Genomic DNA, 21,432 nt, shown 5'->3' with positions numbered 1-21,432 from the left:
CTCCTGTTTCAGGTGTCCTAACTACAGGAGCATGAGAAGGTGGTGTCCACCCAGAACAGCTATTCTAAGATCACCATCTTTTCTCTTCTGCTCTTCCCTCCCCTGCCCTGTTTGTGTATGCACACACCCCACATTAAAATATGAGGAACAGACCTCTTCTGCTGCTTTCCTCCCCTCTCTGTTAAGGATCAGTAGTGAGCAAAATGCTGTGATCTTCACTCCAGGCTCTTAAACTATTCCTGCCTAATGATCCTTATTGGACAATTTCTCCTCACCCCCTCACATGCCACAGTTGGTTTGATATAGCCCAAATCTGTTGACCTTCAGGGTATGCTCAAGAAACGTGATCAGTTTTATTATTTCCAGTTAATTATACTCAGACTGCAGAGCTAAGTAAGTTTTAAACTGCAGAGTGTTACTACTTTGCTTATTAATGTAATGAAAGTTGACCTGCTCTGGAGTACAGAAATAAAACAGGCAGTTCTAAAGGTTCTGGGAGGGAGGCTGACAAAGTTTAGTTAGAAATGTTATGGTAGCAAAAACTTTCTCACTGCTTTGAATTGAGGTCATGACTTGGACTGGTCTGGAACTTTTTTCAACAAAACATTTTTTAGTCAGGAAAATGCTGTGTCAAAATGGAAATATTTTGTGGAAACATATTTGTTGGGGAGGTTTCTTGGATCTTAAAAGAGAGACCTTCCCCAGAATACCCAATAGCCTGGTGATTAGGACACTAACCTGAAATGTTGGAGAGACCTAGTTTCAAGACCCTGCTCTGCGTGATTCGGCTATTGGCTATTCTGGGGTTGAAGAAGTGTATCGCTCTCTCTCTCTTGTTTTTTCATGAAAAATTTCAAAAGGTCTGTCTCATTCCAATGCAAAGCTGAAACAAATGCCCAAACCTTGAATTTTTTTTATGAAATTAAATTTTTGTTTTCCAGCAGCCAGTTGTGGCTAATGGCCAGTGTGATCCTATCTGATCTGTGGTTCTGTAGTATGGCAGTTTACAGAACATCACTATTTTTTATATAATGCGGACATGCTGGCAATCTTTTATGCAAATCTTATTTTATAAAAATTCTTGTAAAGATGGAATTGGATGTCTCAGGGATTGGTAAAAGAAAAGAGAGCCTTTCATAGTTAGATAACCTAACAACCTAGGCTGGATTTTAGCTAGCATCTGAAGGCTGTTTGGGGACCTGTATGAAATGTGTTTGGTCTCAGTCTGATTCCTAGTCGACAGATAAGGACATGATGAAAATTAGCACTCATAGGCACATTTGTTGGCAAATTCAGGAAGGAGGCCAGCTACTGAACTGCCAATGAAGACTGAACTCCTCTCTATCCCCCCCATAGATGAACAGTGTAGGTCAGGGCTGAGTCACTCTGGTGGATCAGTTCTGTGGATCAATAGCATCATTAAGTTTCCAGGCTATCAGTGTGACAGTAAGGCACTAAGTGTACTAGTTTTCTGTTCTGTGGGAAAATATTCATAAGTTTGGGGTTTTTTGCTACTTTTTGCTGGGTTTATTTAATTATTGTATTTGGTATATTGTGAACTTCAGACGTTGCCTTAGGGATTATATGAGTCAACAGTGCAACACTGTTGCAAAAAAAGCATAGATCATTCTGGGATGTGTTACAGGAGTGTTATAAGCAAGACACGAGAAATAATTCTTCCACTTTACTTTGCATTGATAAGGCCTCAAACTGGAGCATTGTGTCCAGTTCTGGGTGCCACATTTCAGGAAAGATGTGGACAAATTGGAGAAAGTCCAGAGGAGAGCAAGAAACGTGATTAAAGGTCTAGAAAACATGACCTATGAGGGAAGATTGAAAAAAGTGGGGTTGTTTTGTCTGGAGAAGAGAAGACAGGCGGGAGGGCGGGGAGGTAGTGGGGAATATGACAGCATACAAGGTTTTTACAAGGAGGAGGGTGAAAAATTGTTCTTGTTAACCTCTTTGGTTAGGACAAGAAGCAATGGGCTTAAATTGCTATAAGGGAGGTTTAGGTTGGACATTAGGAAAAACTTCCTCACTGTCAGGGTAGTAAAGCACTGGAATAAATTGCCCGGGGAGGCTGTGAAACTCTATCACCATCATTGGAGGTTTTGAAGAGCAGGTTAGACAAACACCTGTGAGGGATGGTCTAGTTATTACTGTAGTTCTGCCTTGAGTGCAGAGGACTGGAATAGATGACTTATTGACGTCCCTTTCAATCCTACACTTTTATGATTGTATGATATTATTACTCCTTATTTAATGCTACTTTGGGTCCATCTTCTTTGTTGTTGTGATCACTCTAAAAGAAAAATTACACTTTATTTGCCACATCAAAACATCTGGTAGTTCCCACCCCTCATCTTCTTTTTAATACCCTTTCTTTGCCCAGGAAACATCATTGGCAGACTTGCTAGTGTGATTTCCTTATTTTTGAGATTGATTTTTTGGACATCAATCTCTACTCTCTCATAACTTCTTAGTTACATTTTTTAATTAGTCCTGTATGTGTTAAACTATTTTAGCTGAACTCATTTCTTAATTTAATTGTGTGTGAGCCTACTTTTATCTATTAAGGGCTCTTTCTTTTTTTTTTTCTCCCAAGTCATGATCATTCAGCTACAAGGTGGTGAAGTATGCTTACCTTGTATTAAAACAGTATGGTAATGCTAGCTTTACTTATATAAAAACTTTATTTGTAAGAATATGACTCTGTTCTTTCTATAACAACAATCTGCGCACAAGAATAGATCACTCATTTAATTATAACAATTTCTAGATCATCTCTGTGCATCCATAGTATTGTGTGAAATGATGTAGTCCAATGTCCTAAATTATATGACGTGATGTAGTTCATCATAAATTTAGCAAGGGGCATCCCTAGTTCGTATTTGGAAAGGAGATCACTGGGAAATGCTCTCAGGTTGCTGCAGGAAGTGATGCTGGTGTTGCAGTAGGTGGCACTTTGCAAAGCCAATGCCCCAACACGGTGTCATGGAACAGCTTTTCAGATATAAAAACAAGCTGTGTGTTACTTGTGTTCATGAAAAATGTTGACTCTTTTTGCAAGGATATGGATTGTTAACCCCATTTTCAAGGCTAAATATTAGTTGGGTAATTGCAAATCAATATTAAGCATGCAAAATGTAGTTTCTAATGAATACAGTAATTCTTTGCTTTGGGTCCTGCACAGTTGTGCACTGTTGCTAAGGACTATTCATTAGTTGCCTCTCTCCTCCCAGAAATGATTGTATTTAAGGAATGGATGAGATGATGTATTATTATAGAATATGATGATTTGTTATAATTTTCATTGACAAAAATTTGGTATGAGCATATTGATCAGAAATTGTATATTTTGTCATGTACTTTAGATAAGATGTATATAAAAACCTTTTTTTTTTTCCTGGTTAAATAGTCTCTGGCCCTGAACTGACTATAGTATCTGTAATTTTCAGTGTCTGTTTTTATTTGGCCCACATTTTTTAATTTCTGTAAAAATGTCAGCTGATTGAAGACTGCTCAGCGACAAGAAATGTAAGAAATAGGCCCAGTAGAGATGATTTAGTCGGCAAAATGTGTGTAAGGTGGGCCCATGGTGCAAAATAAATGGTTTATTGCATGTTTTTGCAGTTTATTTCATGTTTTGTAGAAGTAAAAGAGTTTATTCAATGAATATCAGTACCACATAATGCAGTAGAGGAGTATAAGACAAGATCTTTGAATGAAAGGAGCATGTTAATATCTTATTTTTAAATAATGGATTTATAAGCATAAATATATTTCATATAGAAATTTTTTAATTAACTCAAGTATGTGAAAATGCATTTATTGAGAAGTCTGGAAGTAAGAATGTTGAGATCTCAACTGCATTTAAAATATTTTGTCTGTGATCAAGCCCTGGTGCATATAGTGATTTAACAATTATTATTATGATTAATGATAATTAATAATATTTCGGTACGACCCACTGTGTGCCCGGTGCTGTCCACACACACAGATGCACATGTATAAAGACTGTCATTTACCTGAAGTGCTTACAAACTAACACAAGATGTAGTACATAAAAAGGAAAAAAGAGTGAGACAAAAATATTTATTTTAATTACCACATTAATCTCCATTTAATACCTGCACCCTAGCCAAAATTAGTTGGCTAATTTCTTATAAAAATTATAGCAGAACTGGGTCTTGAAGAGAGTTTGAAGAAGGAAAAGGGATGAATAAAGCTGATGGAGAATTTTCAGACAAAACAAAGTTTCATCGGAAGATACTGATTCATCAAACCCAACAGGTTTTGTGGAAACATCTTGGGTTCATGACCTTTCATCTAATCACATGCAGGTTTTTGTCAGAACTCTGCCTGTTTCCTGGTAGGCTGCTGGAGAGACCAGGCTTCCAGGTTCTGTGGCTCCAGGGCAGCCCTGCCATGTGGACTGCCTCAGGATGGGGACTGTGGAATCCTGGATCCCTGGCCTCAGGCAGTCTGCATGGCTGGACTGCCCCAGAACTGCAAACCCTGGTAGCCCTAGAAGCTGCTGACTGAAACTGATATGATTCGTGTCAATTTCACAACTGCAGGGGTGATACTGATCAGATGCATGTTAATTTCAGTAGCAACTGGCAGGGTCCTGTGGGCTATATTTAGTTTTGCAAAAGCCATGTGTCAGTGTTTCAGAAACAAAAATGTTTCAGAATTTCTGGTGCACAGGAAATTTCAAAATATCAAAATTTGCGGTGAACCAGAAATCTCAAGGTTCAGATGGTTCCACTTATGAATCATTTCAGGTTCAATATGCAAAGGGCAGCATGGAAGAGGGCACAATAACAGTTGTTCGGGAAGCAAATGAGTGTTAAGTCTGGCCTAATTCCCAGAGCAGAGGAGGCTTGGGCAAAATGCTGAGTGATAAGGATATATAAGTAGGGAGGGGCACAGATATGAAAAGCCTTGAAGGTGAGAACAAGGAAGTTAAGTTTGCAGTGAATTGGGGAGTCTGTGGAGGGCTTCCAAGAGAAGGTGACATGATCTGAATGATAATAAAGAAATCTGATTTTAGAAGCTGTGTTATAAATGGAGTGTGGGGTGGAAACGGGTGTCTGGTTTATTTCCAAATTACTGCGGATTGAGCTGATATACAGTATTTCACTCAGTGTCAATAAGGGTGTTATCCCTGCACCTTTAGTGCCTTGGGTGCTTCTTGAACATGAATACACTTCGCCAGCTATGGTTTATGAACTAACATCCTTTCAAATAGAGATAATATGTATCTTGGGCAGTTCTGAAGCAACAGGTGTCCCAAATGTGCTTGGTACAGTGTTATTCAGCACTACCAAGACTGCTTGACAAGTATTATAAGGCCCTATAACTTGCATGGCAATGTATTAAATTTTGATTAGTAATAAATATTAGTATTTTACTGTAATAAATCCTACAGGACTAAAAAGCTGATGTTCCCCCTTTTCTCAACTCAGCAGCCATCCAAGAAACTAAGTATATGCATCACTTGGTAGACTTCAAAAAGCTTTTTGTTGTTTTCACTGCAAAGCAAAATTGTGAAAGAAACTCTGCAGTAGTTTTATATTGCTTTATGTTGTGCAAAGAGAATTTTCATCTATTGGCATTTATAACAGTACTAGCACTAGGAAAGGATTTGGATTTTGAATGTATGCAATGCAAAGCCATGTGCAATATACATACAGTAGAACTTCACCGTTACGAACACCAGAGTTACGAACTGACCTGTCACCTCATTTGAAACCAGAAGTACGCAATCAGGCAGCAGAGACCAAACCCCCTCCTTCCCCCCCTCCCACCCCCCCCCCCCGCAACTACTGTACAGCACAGTACTGTGTTAAATGTAAACTACTCCAAGAATAAAAGGAAAGTTTAAAAAAAAATTTGACAAGGTAAAGAAACTGTTTCTTTGCTTATTTCATTTAAATTAAGATGGTTAACGTCAGCATTTTTCTTCTGCATGGTAAAGTTTTAAATCTATATTAAGTCAATGTTCACTTGTAAACTTCATCATAATGTTTTGTTCAGAGTACCGAACATTTCAGAGTTACGAACAACCTCCATTCCAACCGGTTCGTAACTCTGAGTTTCTACTGTATTTTAGTTGGAAGCAATTGGAGAACATAAGAACATAAGAAAGGCTGTACCGGGTCAGACCAAAGGTCCATCTAGCCCAGTATCTGTCTACCGACAGTGGCCAATGCCAGGTGCCCCTGAGGGAGTGAACCTAACAGGCAATGATCAAGTGATCTCTCTCCTGCCATCCATCTCCATCCTCTGATGAACAGAGACTAGGGACACCATTCTTACCTATGAGCTATGGGCTCAGGCAGTAAGCCTTGTGTGAGGTAGTTTTGAATTTTTTTTCTTTTTCAGTTGAAAAACTTGTGAAAGACAGAACAAGCCAGTACAAAATAATAACACTAAAGAGTTGTAGTCTTCAAGTCAGAAAAACAAATGTCTTTAGTCATTATCTGTTTTTCTTATGCTTAAAAATATCAAAGTAGGGATGATCTAGATGGCAGTGTTCTGTGCTACCATCCAGGAGAACTGGGTCTCTAACCTTGTTCTCCTGGCTTCAAGGCAGGAGTTCCTGGGAATGCAACAGAGAGAGAGCGAGCACACATTGATTCTGATTGGAGCTGGGAGATAAGTATCTCTCATTCCTTAACAGAAATGCTGACTTTCTAATGAAGGAATTGTAGTGGCATCTAATGCTGATGAGAGTTGTGTCCATTTCAGCCATAACAATGGTGCTTATTGTATATAGGGATAGATGAAAATGAAGAGCTCAGGGATATGAGGAAAACCACTTCCCACTGAGGGATGGGAGAAATAAATATCTTTTATTTTTAGCACAGATATTGTGCTATCTGTAATTCAAATGTTATAAAAAAAAGTGGTCTTTGTCTTAGTGATCATGTAGTTTAGAGAAAAAAATCTCAATCCCTACAGTTGCAGGATGTAGAAAAATTTACTGTTTTTAACAGCAAAGAAGTGGCTGTCTGAAATCCCTAACTTCTGAATTTGTAGAGAAAGATGTTTGGTTCTAATGATGGAAAAAAGTGTTTTTAAAAAGTCTCATTCTTTCCTGTGGTGTTATCTTGATCCTGGTTAATGTGCCCCAGAAAAGGTATGTGCCAGAAGCACATAAAGACAAACCCACTGGTTTTATAAGAAACTGTAAAAATGTCTTTAATGTGTCTAGCCAAAACAAACTGTTTTGGAACTTGGTGATTATAACAGAACATTTCTGGTAATTTTAGAGGCATATGATGCATTCAGAGTACTGGCTGGTCACCAGAAAAGGTTTCACATGATTCATCCTGCTACGTTCGGTTTGTTTTTTAAAACATCAAGCTAAGTCTTTAAGCATCTATAATCTCTTGGGAAGAGTTTTCTGTGCCTCATTCAGTCTTGGAAATAAGAATTTTCTGAAGTCCTTTTACTATATTATTTTGTGATTTTAGAAATCATGGGAAGGGGAAATTTTACTGAGCCAGTGTAAAGCTAATATTCAAAGAGATGGTGAAGAGACAGTATTTGCCTCTGGATTAAGTTTAGGCTGGAGTTTGAGGACAAATCAAGACTAGAGTTCAGGTACTAATTCTGTGGCAATGAAATCTTGTCAGCTCGTCTTTCAGGACTTTGGCTCAAGCTGGCCATCTTGGTGGAAATGTTGCAAGACCTTGGGCTGAACTCTCATAGGAATGGGAACACTCAAACCCTGGCAGTATATGAAGTAGAATAGGAAAAAACAGGTTTTTACTGGTTTTGGATCCAACCCAGATTGGTTTTCAGATCTGGGGATTCTAATTTGATCACCTCCACCCCTTGAAATTCAAAGAGGTTTGGATTAAAGTGCCAGTTTTGGCCCTCCTCTGATTTTACAATGATTCTGAATAGTGCAGTTCAAACACTGTCTAGCTATGATGGATGGGACATAACCATTTCAAACCTTTGTAAAATGTTGTGAGGAAGATGATTGAGCCTGGTGTATTGTAGCCAGGCAAACTGTGTTTCAACTGAGTTAGCCGTGAACTGGTATAAATTTGGTTCAGCAAACAGTTTTTCTGTCCAATGGGAGATGGAATTTTCAGAGCCTTATAGTAACTGGTGTGGCTAGGTATTCCATTTATTAGGAATTAAAATTCAGTGTCTCACTACAAGAAAGAATATGTTTAGACTATTAATGACTCTCACAGAGACATAAAAAGCAGATGGAAGGTGTTTGAGCATTTTATGTCAGTAGTTAGAGGTGGCTGTTTCAGGAGGGAAGGGAAACTGTGATATTATGAAAGGACAGGATGACACAAGGAGGGTTTAAAACCTTCTGTGTTTATTGTTTGTGATGTTTGAAAGACTAAACTAACGTATTCATATTTTTCCCCTCAAGGTTTTGCCAATTCTTGAGATTCTCTATCATGTTGAAGAAAGGAATTCACACCATGTTTACATGGCTCTTATAATTTTGTTGATCCTTACAGAGGATGATGGCTTCAATCGATCCATTCATGAAGTGGTGAGTTACTGTTATGGTAAATAACTCTTAGAAAATAAAAATCATTTAGATCTTTATCTGAATATAAATAAGCTTGCATGTTGTACTGCCTACTCCACTAGGACAATAATTGTCTCCTCAGCAGAACTGGCTTACAGATTAAATTTGCTCTTCAAGATTTGAGGATATATACTCATTTCCTACAGGACTAATTAAAACAGGATTACAAGCTTCCTTTCAAGAATCTTTGTTTAGTGATGTGTACAAATGATTTTTCTGCCAGTAGGATAACTTTGTTCTTCTCTGGTGTTTCCTCTTTCCAACTGAGCATGGAAGTAGGCAGGCAGGTTTCTCAAGGATGCTGTTTGCCAAGGAAGAAAAAGAAATAGAATGATAGGTAAACAGTCTTATGCTTTCACAGCAACCTTACTTAAACAGCTTATATTCCAACTGAAGGGACTTTATTGGGAGTTTTTATTTCCCAAACTGGATGTAACTTCCTTACTTGGCATCTCCAGTCTGTCTTTCGGCCAGATTAATATCTATTTTATATTAGCCATATAACATGGTCCAAATTCTGACTAGATTTCATTGGCCTTAACCAACTGTGCTGGAGCTTGTAAAACTATCATAATGTAGAAGAAGTTTACACTAATTTTATCTGATTTTTGGCTCGGACATGCAAAGTATCTCTTGAGATTATGTGATGCATTGATTCATAAAGGAGATGTGAAAAACTGAAAGCAAATGTTCAGGTAGTTAAACAGAATCTTTCTCGCAGGTAAGTTTGTCCTGTCTTAGCAGGAATGTGACTTTTTCCCCAGTGTATCAAAGTGATAGAGGCTTGTAAAAACCCAAGAGAGAGAATTTTGGTCACAAATTTCTTTAGCTTCATAGGAGATTATATAGATCTGTATGTAGAAAACAGGAGGACTTTGTGTGTATGTGAAGTTTCTTGGGACTAATAAGCAACTTTTGGGACGAAAACCGATGGCAAATATGCAAACTGCTGAAGCCAACATTTCTCTGGAGACATTTCCTTCCGCCCCACACACCATGGGTGTATATATTTGGATGCAGTGTCTGTAGATTTAGTATCTCCTTAACATTCAAGTTTTTTGCTCATGAATTGAGTTTATTGAACTATTGAGATACAGTATACCCACCACCACCATCACTTCCTTGCCTCATCTTTCTTCATTTATTTTAAAGGCTTTAAACATGCTCTGTCAACAGATCTCTCATTGTTTAGGCAAACGTGGCAGATTTTCCTAAAATGGCCAGGGTAGATTAAGCCATGGGGTGAGAGCATAATTCACTTTCTATGTCCATTTAATCCTTGTCCTCACTGCTGAGATTGCCAACATGGCTGTAATGGTGACTTTATAATGTCAGGGGTATTTATGATCTCCCTTTATTTAAAACAAGTATTTGTCCTCCTTTTTCCTGCCAGTTTTCACATGCTAGCCCTTCTCTGCCTCTGTTCTCTTTTCTTTCCCATATATTCTCTTTCAGTATTTTCTTTGCTGCCTTATCTTATGCCTCTGTTTCCCCCTTCAGCAGAGGATGCTTGGTGGGGTATCCTTTGGCGGCTCCAGGCAGCCAGGACATACATATTTTTGTTCCTTAAATGAGTACTATGGGAATGGGGGAGAGACTCCTGGGCCTGTGGGCTGCTACCTGAGCCCATAGTCCTGTGTATGTGAACTGCTCATGTGACCAGCTTCTTGCTGCATCTGGGAAGAGGGCCAAAAATCGATGACTTTCAAGGAGCTGCATGCTGCTCTATCAACAGCTGAAGGAACACACTGGCATTGAGTTAGAGGGCAGACCTGGGGGTCATCCAACCTTTTCCACTCTCCTCTGTTCCTTTCCTCTGTGCAGTCCTCTTTTCTACCCTTCTTTTACACCCCATGAGTGGTCTGTACTTCCCTCTGTGCATAAGGCCTAAAGTCGAACAAAATGCACCTTTGCTACTCCTGTAGCATTGCTTACATTGAACTCCAGGGCTTTTGTTTCCCCTTGCACTCCAAAACTTCATCACAGAGATGGACAAGTGCAATGAAGAGGAGAGGTTGGGTATCTCCTGCCCTCACCCAGAGAATTCAGCTATGGATGTGCAGGTGAGGTCCCTGTCTAGGCTACAACACTGCTTTAGCAGCCATGACATACTTGACTAGAAGTGGGTCAAGGACTACGACCCTGAGTCTCCAGGATTCCTGCGTTTCAAGAAAATTCCCCTCCAGTTATTTGCTTTACCCAGGACCCCGGGCAAGCAGCATTTTCTGATTCCCTTGTTTCATTCCTAATTCTGAACATCCCTGAACTTTGTGGAAGAGGAGAAGAAAAGGAGGATTTCAAAATCCAGATCTGAATATTGCAGGTTAAGCCCAACCCTGTTTGGATGGACAGTTTGTGAAAGCATCTTCCTGATGCCACTTCCTGAGGACCCACTCACCTGTGCATAGCTGCCAGAAGAAAATAAAAGGACAGATAAAGCCATGCTTTTTCTTTTCCTCTGGAAATCAGGTGTAGGAATGCATTGGTGCATCTGACACCAGTTTACATCCTTTTCAGTGTTTCTAGGTGTGTATTCTCACAGTGTGAAAGGTGTGGGACTAGCTTCCAAATAGATTAGTTTTGTATAGTGTTAATTAGTGAATTAGTTTAATTAAATGTCTTAAATCTCAAACACACAACTCCCCAAATGCTGAGAGGCTCTCATAGGGAAGAAAAAAAACTTATCAATGGAGAGAAGGGAACTATCTAAATCAGGCTGTAAAATGTGAATGTCTAGCACCAGTCATACAACCTGAATGAAGCTCTTATTCACTGTAAGTATTTATTGCATTTTAGCAATTTCAGCAGGAAGCTTCTTCCATCACTTGGCTGAAGTCTGAGAAAATAAGAGAATAATTTAATGTATTTTGAGTCGACCTGTTTTTCTCTGTGCTGATGCATATCCTGTAATATTCTTATAACAGTCATTACTGTGTGATCCATTTATGGGCATATTTTCCTTTGTGGTATTACACCCACATTTATTTATTTATTGATTTTTAAGATTAATTTTAGTAAGCACAGTTTTATAAATCTCTGTGATTATACAGACTGGTAAAGAGCCCAGGAAACCACAGAAACTCTTCTAACTGCTAAAGCGTTTTTATTTAAAATAAATGTGGTCTTAGCTGCATGGAAGAGGTGATCAAAAACATAGACCTTGTTCCTGCAACTGACTCCATGCAGGCAGACCCCCAGGGCTCGCACAGAACCCGGTTTACTTCAGTAGTAACAATGGAGTAAACTGGTAAATCCGGAGTTCCCTAACTGGGATGGGTCTTTGGTGAATTGATCCCCTCCCACCTATCCCCACCCCCCCAGCAATATGAAATCATAATTTAACTGAGATCTTCAAATGAGATGCAGTGTCACAAAACTTTTATGGTACTTTTTTCCTACAGGCAGCTGTATTTATTTTTAAATGTTATTTTGTTTCCAAATTGCCACAGTACACTTAAAATTACCTCGTCAATGAATTTGTGCTGCCCATTAGCAAATGCTTCTGTAACGCTTCATAGCACTGTACAAATACTAATGAACACCTTCTTATAGCTCTCTAAATTAACATTCCCCAAACTGTGGGTTGTGACCTCAGAGGAGTTGCGAGACATTGGGGGGAAATAAAGAAACCACGGGAAAGCCAGAATGTCCCAATTGAGCTGGCTCCTGTCCCGCAGGCTGGCTGGGCTTGGCTCCCTGCTCTGGGCTTTGTGACCTGGCCTCTGGTGCATGGGATTTGCAATGCCACTCACTCTGGGTATGTCTTCACTGCCGGACGGATCGGCGGGCAGCGATCGACCCAGCGAAGATCGATTTATCGCATCTAATTAGATGCGATAAATCGACCCCCGAGTGCTCTCCTGTCGACTCCTGTACTCCAGCTTGGCGAGAGGTGCAGGCGGAGTCGACGGGGGAGCGGCAGCAGTCAACTCACCACGGTGAAGACACCACGTAAGTCGATCTAAGTACATCGACTTCAGCTACGTTATTCGTGTAGCTGAAGTTGCGTAACTTAGCTCGATTCTCTCCCCTCTTCCCCCCCCCGTGTAGACTGGGCCTCAAATTTGACCCAGACACACCTCTTTCCTCTGCCCCCCATCCCACCATGGGGGGCTGGGCTAAACCTGAATGGTGCTGTGACACTGTTATCCAATAATAATAACTGGAAATACGTTGTGTATGTTGCAGTTGAAAATTTTAACACTGAGTCAGTCTTCCTCAGATTCTGAAGAAATGCCTCATAATCGGAGCTGTGGGAAATTCTGAAGTTTCAGTTCTCAGGGTTTCATGCAAACACATTTTTGAAGTTCTGTTCTCTTGGGTCTACAGCCCTGGTTTCACTTTGAGAAGTCAGAGCTAAACTCAAGTCAAAATTTGCAGACTTTTCTCTGGGTGTTGTGTGCAAAGCTTCAGGTTTTATTTTCATTTTCAGTGCAAATCCATAAATCGTACCAGATTTGTTTGAAACTGGGTCCGCATTCCCTTTTAAATTGTTTGACCCTTAGCAAAACTTTCTTAAAACCGTAACTAAATTTTGAATTTATGAAATCTTAAAACCTGGTAAATTTAATGTGTTTTGGGGTTTTGTTGTGAGCATTTCATGCTGCTTACTTAGTCATGTTGCTTTTTGTGAGATTGTTTGCTGAAGAATAGTTAAACAATGCAAGAAAGCATACATGGTTGGTCTAGTAACTGCCTCTGTTTTGTAGCTCGTTGTCATTTTGATAAGAGATGTATTTTCTGTCATGACCACTCTTTCTATCCATTAACTTGTAAGCTTCAGTGAGAATATAGAGGCAGAAATGTCATAATTTGGCTAATTAAATCTTAATTTAAAGTTCCTGTTTTTTACTGAGAGTTTATGGATTTTTTTTTTTTTGATGAAGCTACTTTGAAGCTGAACAGTCATGTAATGAAATTTTATTGTGTGTGAAAATAACACATTTTGTCAAGCATTTCAAAGTACTTTGCAAAGACAGAAGTTTCGTTTTCCCCATTTGTTTAAAAAAATGTTGATTGTGAGAGTCAGGTGTTTTCCAGAGGAACCAAGTATTCACGTTTCCCTTTAGCTGCAGCTGGAATTGTGGGTCCTCAGCACCTCTGAAAATCAGCCAGAGGTTATTTAATTAATGACCTAATGAGTCTGTGGCAGAGTTGGGAACCAAGATCTCCTGACTACCAGTCCCCTTATGAAATGACTTATTATTATTATTTATTTGTACTACCATAGTGCATCAGAGCCCTAGTCGTGGGCCAGGACCCCATTGTGCTAGGTACTGTACAAACGTGGAAGAAAAAGATAGTTCCTGCCCCAGTTTGCTTACAATCTTAAGTATAGGACAGGAGACAACATTTGACACTGCTGAATTCTTTGCTTCTTTGTTAATTGGTGGCGTGTTTTTAATGTACTTGTATACTACTATTGTTTCAGAAACCAGCTTTGAAGCATTCTTTTCTGGGAATTTTTTGTATCTTAAAGGCATAATTGGTGTAAACGAAATATGAAATGAAAGCTGTAGGCATGACATACAGGAGTTAGGGGTTTGTTCTTTTGACCACCATGAATCAGTCAAAATTTCAGAAACATTTTTTCTTGAGGAATAAAATCATATTTGTGTGTTCTGGGGCTACTCTGGAATGCAGGCTGTTATTTTGATGTGTTCTGTTTTAGTGAAGCGTGTGTCTCTGTGGCACTCAGCCTTACAGTCAACTGTGCTGGTTTTGGTTTAATGGTACCCAGGTTACTTTTTTCCCTTCTAGGCTCATTAACAATATAATCAGTCCTCTTAGCCATCAGAACTGACTTGGTTTATTATCTTACTGTATCTGAGAAATTAATATCACTAGTTCCTCCTTCCGAAAGATTCATGTAGCAGTGATAGAGCTTCAAATGTATGTTCTGTGAATCAGTAGAAAGGAGATTTCCACATCCTTTACTGTTTTTTGTGTGTGATTGTTAGTATGCCTTTTGATTTGACACTATTAAATTACTAGAGCTGAAGAGTCAGCTGAGTATATAGTTAGGTACTGTAATTATTAATAGAGTCTTAAAAGTAGAGTTGCCGAGTATCTTGTAGATCAGGAATGACATAGTTCTACACAGTGCTATTAAACGCTGATGAGTGGGGAATTATATTAAAGGTGTGGCTAGTACGCCTGTTAATAAGGTTGCTTAACACTTCCATTGTAAGACCCTATTTTCAGTTTTACTGCTTTGGCAAACTTTAACCATTGGGGCTGAAATTCTCTGAGTGTCCACCTCAGGCAGAATATTTTGGAAAGTTTTAACTGAAATGGATCAGCAATTTCCAGAATGAGGACAGGGGAAAGCATGTTGTTTAGAACATGTTAAAAATTCTGGTGACCTTTTCTTTGAGGAGCTCCATATTTTGAACCATGGGGTGGCCTTTGTGTCAAGGATGTGTCTTCTGCTGTTTGTGGATGAGTGGACTCATCACAAGAGCCCCTCCTCCGGGACAGGTGTGATAGAACACCAAAGGACTGGAGCAACTGTTGACAAAGGACATTAGAGAAGACTGAGGGCAAGTCTACACTTAAAACGCTGCATTGGCGCTGCTGCACTGATGCAGCTGCGCTGTTGCAGTACTTTAATGAAGGCACTCTATGCCGACGGGAGAGAGCTCTCCCATTGGCATAGCAACCACCCCTCAGGGAGGTGGATTAATAATGTCAGCGGGAGAAGCTCTCCTGCCAACATAGTACTGTCTTCACAGAGGGTTAGGTCAGCATAACTGCGTTGTTCAGGGGGGTGGATTTTTCACATCCTTGAGTGATGTAATTATAGCAGTATAGGTCTGTAGTGTAGACCACACCCGAGTTGCTGATACTCTTGCAATTCAGCCTTCCAGCCCCATTGCGTTTAAATCCATCTGTTCCAGATTAGCAGAATGTCCAATGTCCTTATGTCCGATTTTCTGTCTCCTACTCCAGGCCCCATTGTCCACACCCTTCTCTCAGGGCTTTATTATCCTTATCCTGTTCTCTCTGGGGAGCTTTCCCGCCATCTTCCCCAGTAGCTAGTAGGGGAACTCAGACCCTCCCTCTCTTCTGGGTTCTAGCCCAGGGACCCTGTAGTTAGCAAGCAAGGTCTGTCTATATTCAGACCCACTCCCTGCTAATTTCCTGGGCTTTCTTCTATCTGAGCCTATCAGCAGGCCTCTCTAATACCTCTGTAAACTCACCCCTGTTGCAGGGCTAGGACTCACAGGGCTCTCCCCTGGAATCCTCCTATAAATCCCAGTGTAAAAGTATAAATTTAAACCCCCTTCTGTCATCCTCAGGCTTAATCTTTCATCACACCCTGGACCTTCAGCTGCCTCTCTGGGCTCTTTCCATGCTCTGATCCCAGAAGGTGACTGCAGAGTTCCTTCCCTCTCTCCCCTGCAGAACCCTTTTACTGCAAACTTCCTCTGTTTACACTAGCGACCAGCTCCTTCCCCAGATGGGATTCATCAGTAACTGAGACTGGCACATCCTCCAGGTGTGGCCAATACCTTCATGGATCTCTTTAGCTCCTGATAACTGTTTTTGTGCTAATGTAGGATAGACATCCCATCACTCTGATCCTATGAAAATCTGCCTGAATTTGGCTAAGGTATAAACCTTTGAAAAATCTCCATTTTGCACAAGCTCAGAAGAGACTTCCAAGATCTTAGAATTTAACAGTCCAAAACATTCCATGCTCACTGGGCATGCTCTGGCTCCGAGTATTAACCAGACTGCACATGCGCCATCCCCACAGAGTGACTGTGCATGCTTCATTCTCTCACCGCTTCTAGTGCTGCCTGGACTGTACTTGCACCAGCCCCACAGAGCAACTAAGCATGCACCAGACCAGTGCTACAGGGGCAAAGCCAGACTTCCCTTGTAATTGTTGCCCCAGTTGCTTTGGGATGTGAGGCTGGATATCAGAACTGAGCGCAGGGAACCTGTCTGTCCTGTGCGGTCAGTGACACTCCTGCTGATGCCTAGGCAACACTGAGGAGGAATCTGCCTGACCTGAATACAGAGGGGACGAGCCATACCAGTAGGCATTTAGTAAAGTTCTGTTAAATAATTCCCAATTATCATTCATATTTTTCGGATGAAATTCTTCCACCCAGGTGATTTGGCTGAAAGTTGTTTTCAGATTTGTGAAACTGACCCTTTTAAAGCACCAAGTAAGTATCTATATTATTGGTCTGGACTTTTTTTCTGTTTGCACATTATAAATGTGATCAAGTCATGATCATTTGTACCTAAGCTACCATTAATTTTTAGACTGGTACTGGGAACTAAGTGGGGTGGGGGAAAAGGGAGGCAGGAAAAGGAGGAAAGAGAGATCTGACAAGGAGCCAGGTTGTGGGGGGAGAACTTGACTGCCTGGAAAAAGATACAGTGTAGGGGGAAACTGGGACAAGGTGTCTGGGAGCGGGGAGACTCAGATTAGAACTGGAGCCCTGGGAGGAAGACTGGTATTGGAAGCTATTGCGTAGTGGAGAAAGGGGAGTGGCAGGCAGAGGGGAGGAGATCTGATGGGGAGCTGGCAGGGGTGACTGGCTTGGATTGAGAGTTGTGGGGAGCCTGGGACATGGACTGGAAGCCTGAAGGGGCAAACTAGGAGAAAAGGACAATTTGAGCAAGAAGATTGGGCCTGGGATGAAGAGCCAGGGGTGGGGAAGAGAGCAGACTTGGACAGAGACAAGATGGATAGGGAAGGGGCAAAAGGGGTCACGGTTGGCGGGGGGACATGCAGAACTGACCAAATAGAGCACATTCCTCTCCAAAGCCTGAAATTGAACCTGAGATTCCCGACTGTCACCATTACTCTGCTGTCAGCAAATATTTGTGACACAGTGGCAGAGTGTGTCTTATCCCTCTCTAGTGATGGGCCACGTAACAACAGTAGGTTGTCATCCTATCAGTTCTTCCATTAGCTCAAGCGGTAGAGATCTGTGGATCTAAAGGTTCCAGCCCTGCTGACAAAGCATGTGGATGTGGATATGATGTCACATGATGGAATTTGTTTTTTCACTTTGCCATTTTTAAAAAAAAAACTATGTTTTGTTTGTAATTTCTATATTAAAAGAACATTCTTAAGGTTGCAAGTCAAGCTCTCCAATTCTCCAAGGCATTCAACTGCATTAACCATGAGGCAATTCTTTGTCTTCCCTTAGACCCGCATCTCATTCACTACATATCTTCCAACTTCTGCAACAAGTGAGACAGGCATCCTATAGAAAACAGACAATTATGATTCGTCCCCAGAGCAGGGTCATCCTGTGCAAAGAATGAGGCAGTGGCCCTGTGGAAAAATATCATGCAATCTTGTGATTAGACTGCATTATAATAAAGGGTTGAATTAAGGTTGCACAGACTAAGTCAAGCTAACATTCTGCATGTTAAACTACTATCTGTAACTAATAGTATGTAACAACTTAGTAATCACATTCAGCAGCCTAGCCAAATTCTCAGCAATGACAAATTTAAAGTACCCAGGGAGGAGCTGTGTTGTATATCATTGAATATCTAAGAATAAATTCTACTCTGTGCTGTTGTGGGGAGAAAAGCATGTGGGTGCCTCTACTCCCTGTCTCTTGCATATATGCATCAGAGCAATATCCGTACATAGCAGTTAGGAAGTCAGTCTTCAATGTGCACATCACATGATTTTAGCCTCCCCCACATCTTCTTGTTTTGTGCCACTTGGATGGCTCTGGCACAACATCACTTCATGACCAGCATCATTCCACTTCACTGTGTCTCTCTCAAATTAGGGCAGGAGCTGTCCTATAAATAATTATTAAATACTGTTGGGTAGACTGCCATTAATATTTAAGATAAGCGCCTCTTTATTTGTAGGATGTGTCATGGACCAGTAGGTCCAGGGCCAGATTTAGGGGCAGGCAACTGCCTGGGGTGCCAGGTTTGGGGTGCTATTTTTGTTGTTAGCGACAAAAGGTAAAATAGAATGTTTGAAGTAAAATGTTTCAGGTATTCCGTATGTGGATTCATTTTTCACTAACCTCCTAGAATATTCTGGACCTTTGTAGTATCTCGTGGAACCTTCCAGTCTTTCTGAGAACTACATTTTCCTTGAACCTCCTAGAATGTTGTCAGCTGTGCCCCCGCGGGTATATAAGGGGTGGGATGTCGCCAGTCAGTCAGTGAGGTATAAGAACAAACTGAAGTGAAGTGAGCCCAGCTGCGATATTATGAACCTTATTTTATTGTGTAATTGTGAAAGTGTACTTGTGTTTTAAGACTTGAAAAGTGTAAGCAGCGACTAATAAAGGACATATTTAATGAGATGCCAGAGATAGCTATCAAACCCCTATCTATGCGACTATAAAAGAAATACTGTTACTTTTTCCCCAGGCTTAACATGTAATGTTTGATGATTTTATAATAATGCAGAATATAGTCTTTTGCTTTGCCTAATACTGGCTGTTTTCGCCCGTAGAAAATAAAATATTTCCCCCAAAGAAGCCTTCTGGCCCGCGATCCTAAACTCTGCTGTTATTCATAATACAGTTTTGAATGGGCTGGGCAAAATCGAAATGACGTTTCTGTAAATGAGCAGAAATGACACTTCTCAAAGTCATACTGCGAAAGAGTGCTTGAGAATGGTGAGAAATTCAATTGGCGTTGGCTAGTTTACCTGAAATCAAGTGACAAAGTGTTGTTTTTGTTTCAAAATATTTGACAAGAAAGCCAAATTCTTGCTTGCACTTTCCTGGTACAATTACTGGCATAACTTAGCTGATGCTCTGAAGCAACATTAAAAGTTATCCAAACATTTTACGGCCTACTGCAAGTGGATGGAGGTCAAATCCATGCTCAAGCTGAATAAATGCATAGACACAGAAAACCAATGCATTATTAATGTAGAAACCCAGCATTGGAGGAATGTGCTAGTGCATGGATCTCAATCACCTCTCTTCTTTGCAAAGAATAATTTGGCTTTACAGGGCTAGTCAGGTAAGTTGTTCACTAAACATAATGGTAATTTCCTCAGTTTGGTAGAGCTCCTTGGGGAATAAGGCAATGTCATGGGTGAATACCTACATCAAGTAGTTTGTAATGAAACTATGGACTATTACTGCAGCAGAACAATTCAAAATGAAGTGATTGACTTTATGGCAAGGAAACTGCTTGATAACATGCTGATGTGGCTCAGCAAAGCGAAATACTATGCTGTAATAATGAACTGCACTCCCAACGTTAGTCACAGTGAAACGATGTCTTTTACAGTAAGATTTGTTGACGATGAGAGTGGTTGTATCCAAGTAAAGGAACACTTTATCTGTTTCCGATCTGTGGATGACTCTACTGGAAAAGGCCTAATCAAATGTTTATGAACATTTTGAATGAGAATAAAATAAAGCTTCAGGATTGCCATGGCTAAGGGTACAACAACAGTGTGAACATAAAGGGAAGAAACTGTGGCATCAAGGCAAGAATCCTTACGCTGAATCCAAGAGCTTTCTTCATGCCTTGTGGCTGCCATTCCCTCAACTTGGTTGTGTCAGATGTAGCATCATCATCTTTAGATTCAATATCTCTCTTTTGGGAGTACTGCAAAGTGGTATACGTCGTGTTTTCAGCATCAACTATCAGGTGGAAGTTCCTCATGGACAATGTTACAAATCTGACTGTGAAGCTGCTAAGTGATGTTTGCTGGGAGAGCCGCATTGACAGTGTAAAGCCAGTGAGGTACCAAGTGTCTGAGGTTTACGACACCCTGATGGAACTGGCGCAGTCAAATAAAGCCGAGGTCAGAATCCAAACCGATGCACAAAGCCTGGCAAACCAGATCACCTCACTTCAAATTTCTGGTGTCAATTGTGGTTTGACATGATATCCTGTTCCAAGCAAATGTTGTAAGCTAAGCATTACAAACTCAGTCAATGGACATCACGACCGCTACTACTTTAATGAGAAACTGCCTTGATTTAATTGTGGCCTACAGAGACAATGGATTTGAAGATGCCATCACTGCTGCCAAAGAAATGGTGGAAAACTTAGGAGTTGAGCCTGTCTTCATGGAAACTCGTATTCACCGGAAGAATAGTCAGTTTGGCTATGAGGGCAGAGATGAGAAGATAGGAAGCTCGGGAAAAAAATTCAAGAGGGATTTTTTGTTTTTTTTGAACGCTCATTGATACTACTCTAGTGTCCATCAAAGAAAGGTTTGGACAAATGAAGCACCACAAAAAGACCTGGAGCAGTTCTGTATGACCGAGGTAAGCTGCTGGCGCACAGGAAAACACTCTTGAATAATTGTATGGGCCTTCACCGGACTCTGACACATGGGGAATGTTCAGACATCAGTGATAAAGATGTCTGTGTTGAATTGGACAACGTCCGTCACTTTTTTTAACACCGCATCGGGAAAGATTCTCCACTTCAAGTTCTCCAATTCATTCATGATGCAGAGCTCAAGGACACTTTTCCTAATGTGTGGATAGCTTTGAGGATTCTCTTCATGCTGCCAGTCACTCATGAGTGGAGAGTGCAGCTTTTCGAAGCTCAGGCTCATTAAAACATATCTTCGATCGATTATAGCTGACAAGATACTGACATCGCTTGCTATTTTATTGCTTGAAAATACCATTGGCCAGTCTTTGGATCTCTGACACTGTGCTTCAATTTGCAAGGGCAAAGGCAAGAAAAGCGACCTTTAGAACTAAAGGGCTAGGATTAACTGTCTAAGGCTGTTACCTACTGTAATACTATTTAACACTGGTCCACCCAGTGTTGGTCCACCCAGTGTTGGTGCACAGTTCAATTTCTTGACGTTAGTACTTTCAGTTATTCTTAAAATTAAGAAGTTTCTATAAGCTTAGAGGAAATTA

The 21,432-nt window shown here is 40.5% G+C and overlaps 1 protein-coding gene across 2 annotated transcripts in view; it reads left to right on the top strand.

Moving 5' to 3' along the window:
• Window positions 1–21,432, top strand: part of DYM (dymeclin) — a 367,304-nt gene that overhangs the window by 161,312 nt on the left and 184,560 nt on the right. For both annotated transcript variants that reach the window (XM_039543377.1, XM_039543378.1), the window contains exon 12: window positions 8,411–8,536. In XM_039543377.1, the coding sequence (XP_039399311.1) occupies window positions 8,411–8,536 (126 nt within the window). The remainder of the gene's footprint in view (window positions 1–8,410; window positions 8,537–21,432) is intronic.

Source organism: Mauremys reevesii, linkage group 6 (assembly GCF_016161935.1).
Source record: "Mauremys reevesii isolate NIE-2019 linkage group 6, ASM1616193v1, whole genome shotgun sequence".
Taxonomy (NCBI): Eukaryota; Metazoa; Chordata; order Testudines; family Geoemydidae; genus Mauremys; species Mauremys reevesii.
Note: the sequence above shows the minus strand (reverse complement) of the source record. Positions and strands in the feature narration are given on the sequence as shown.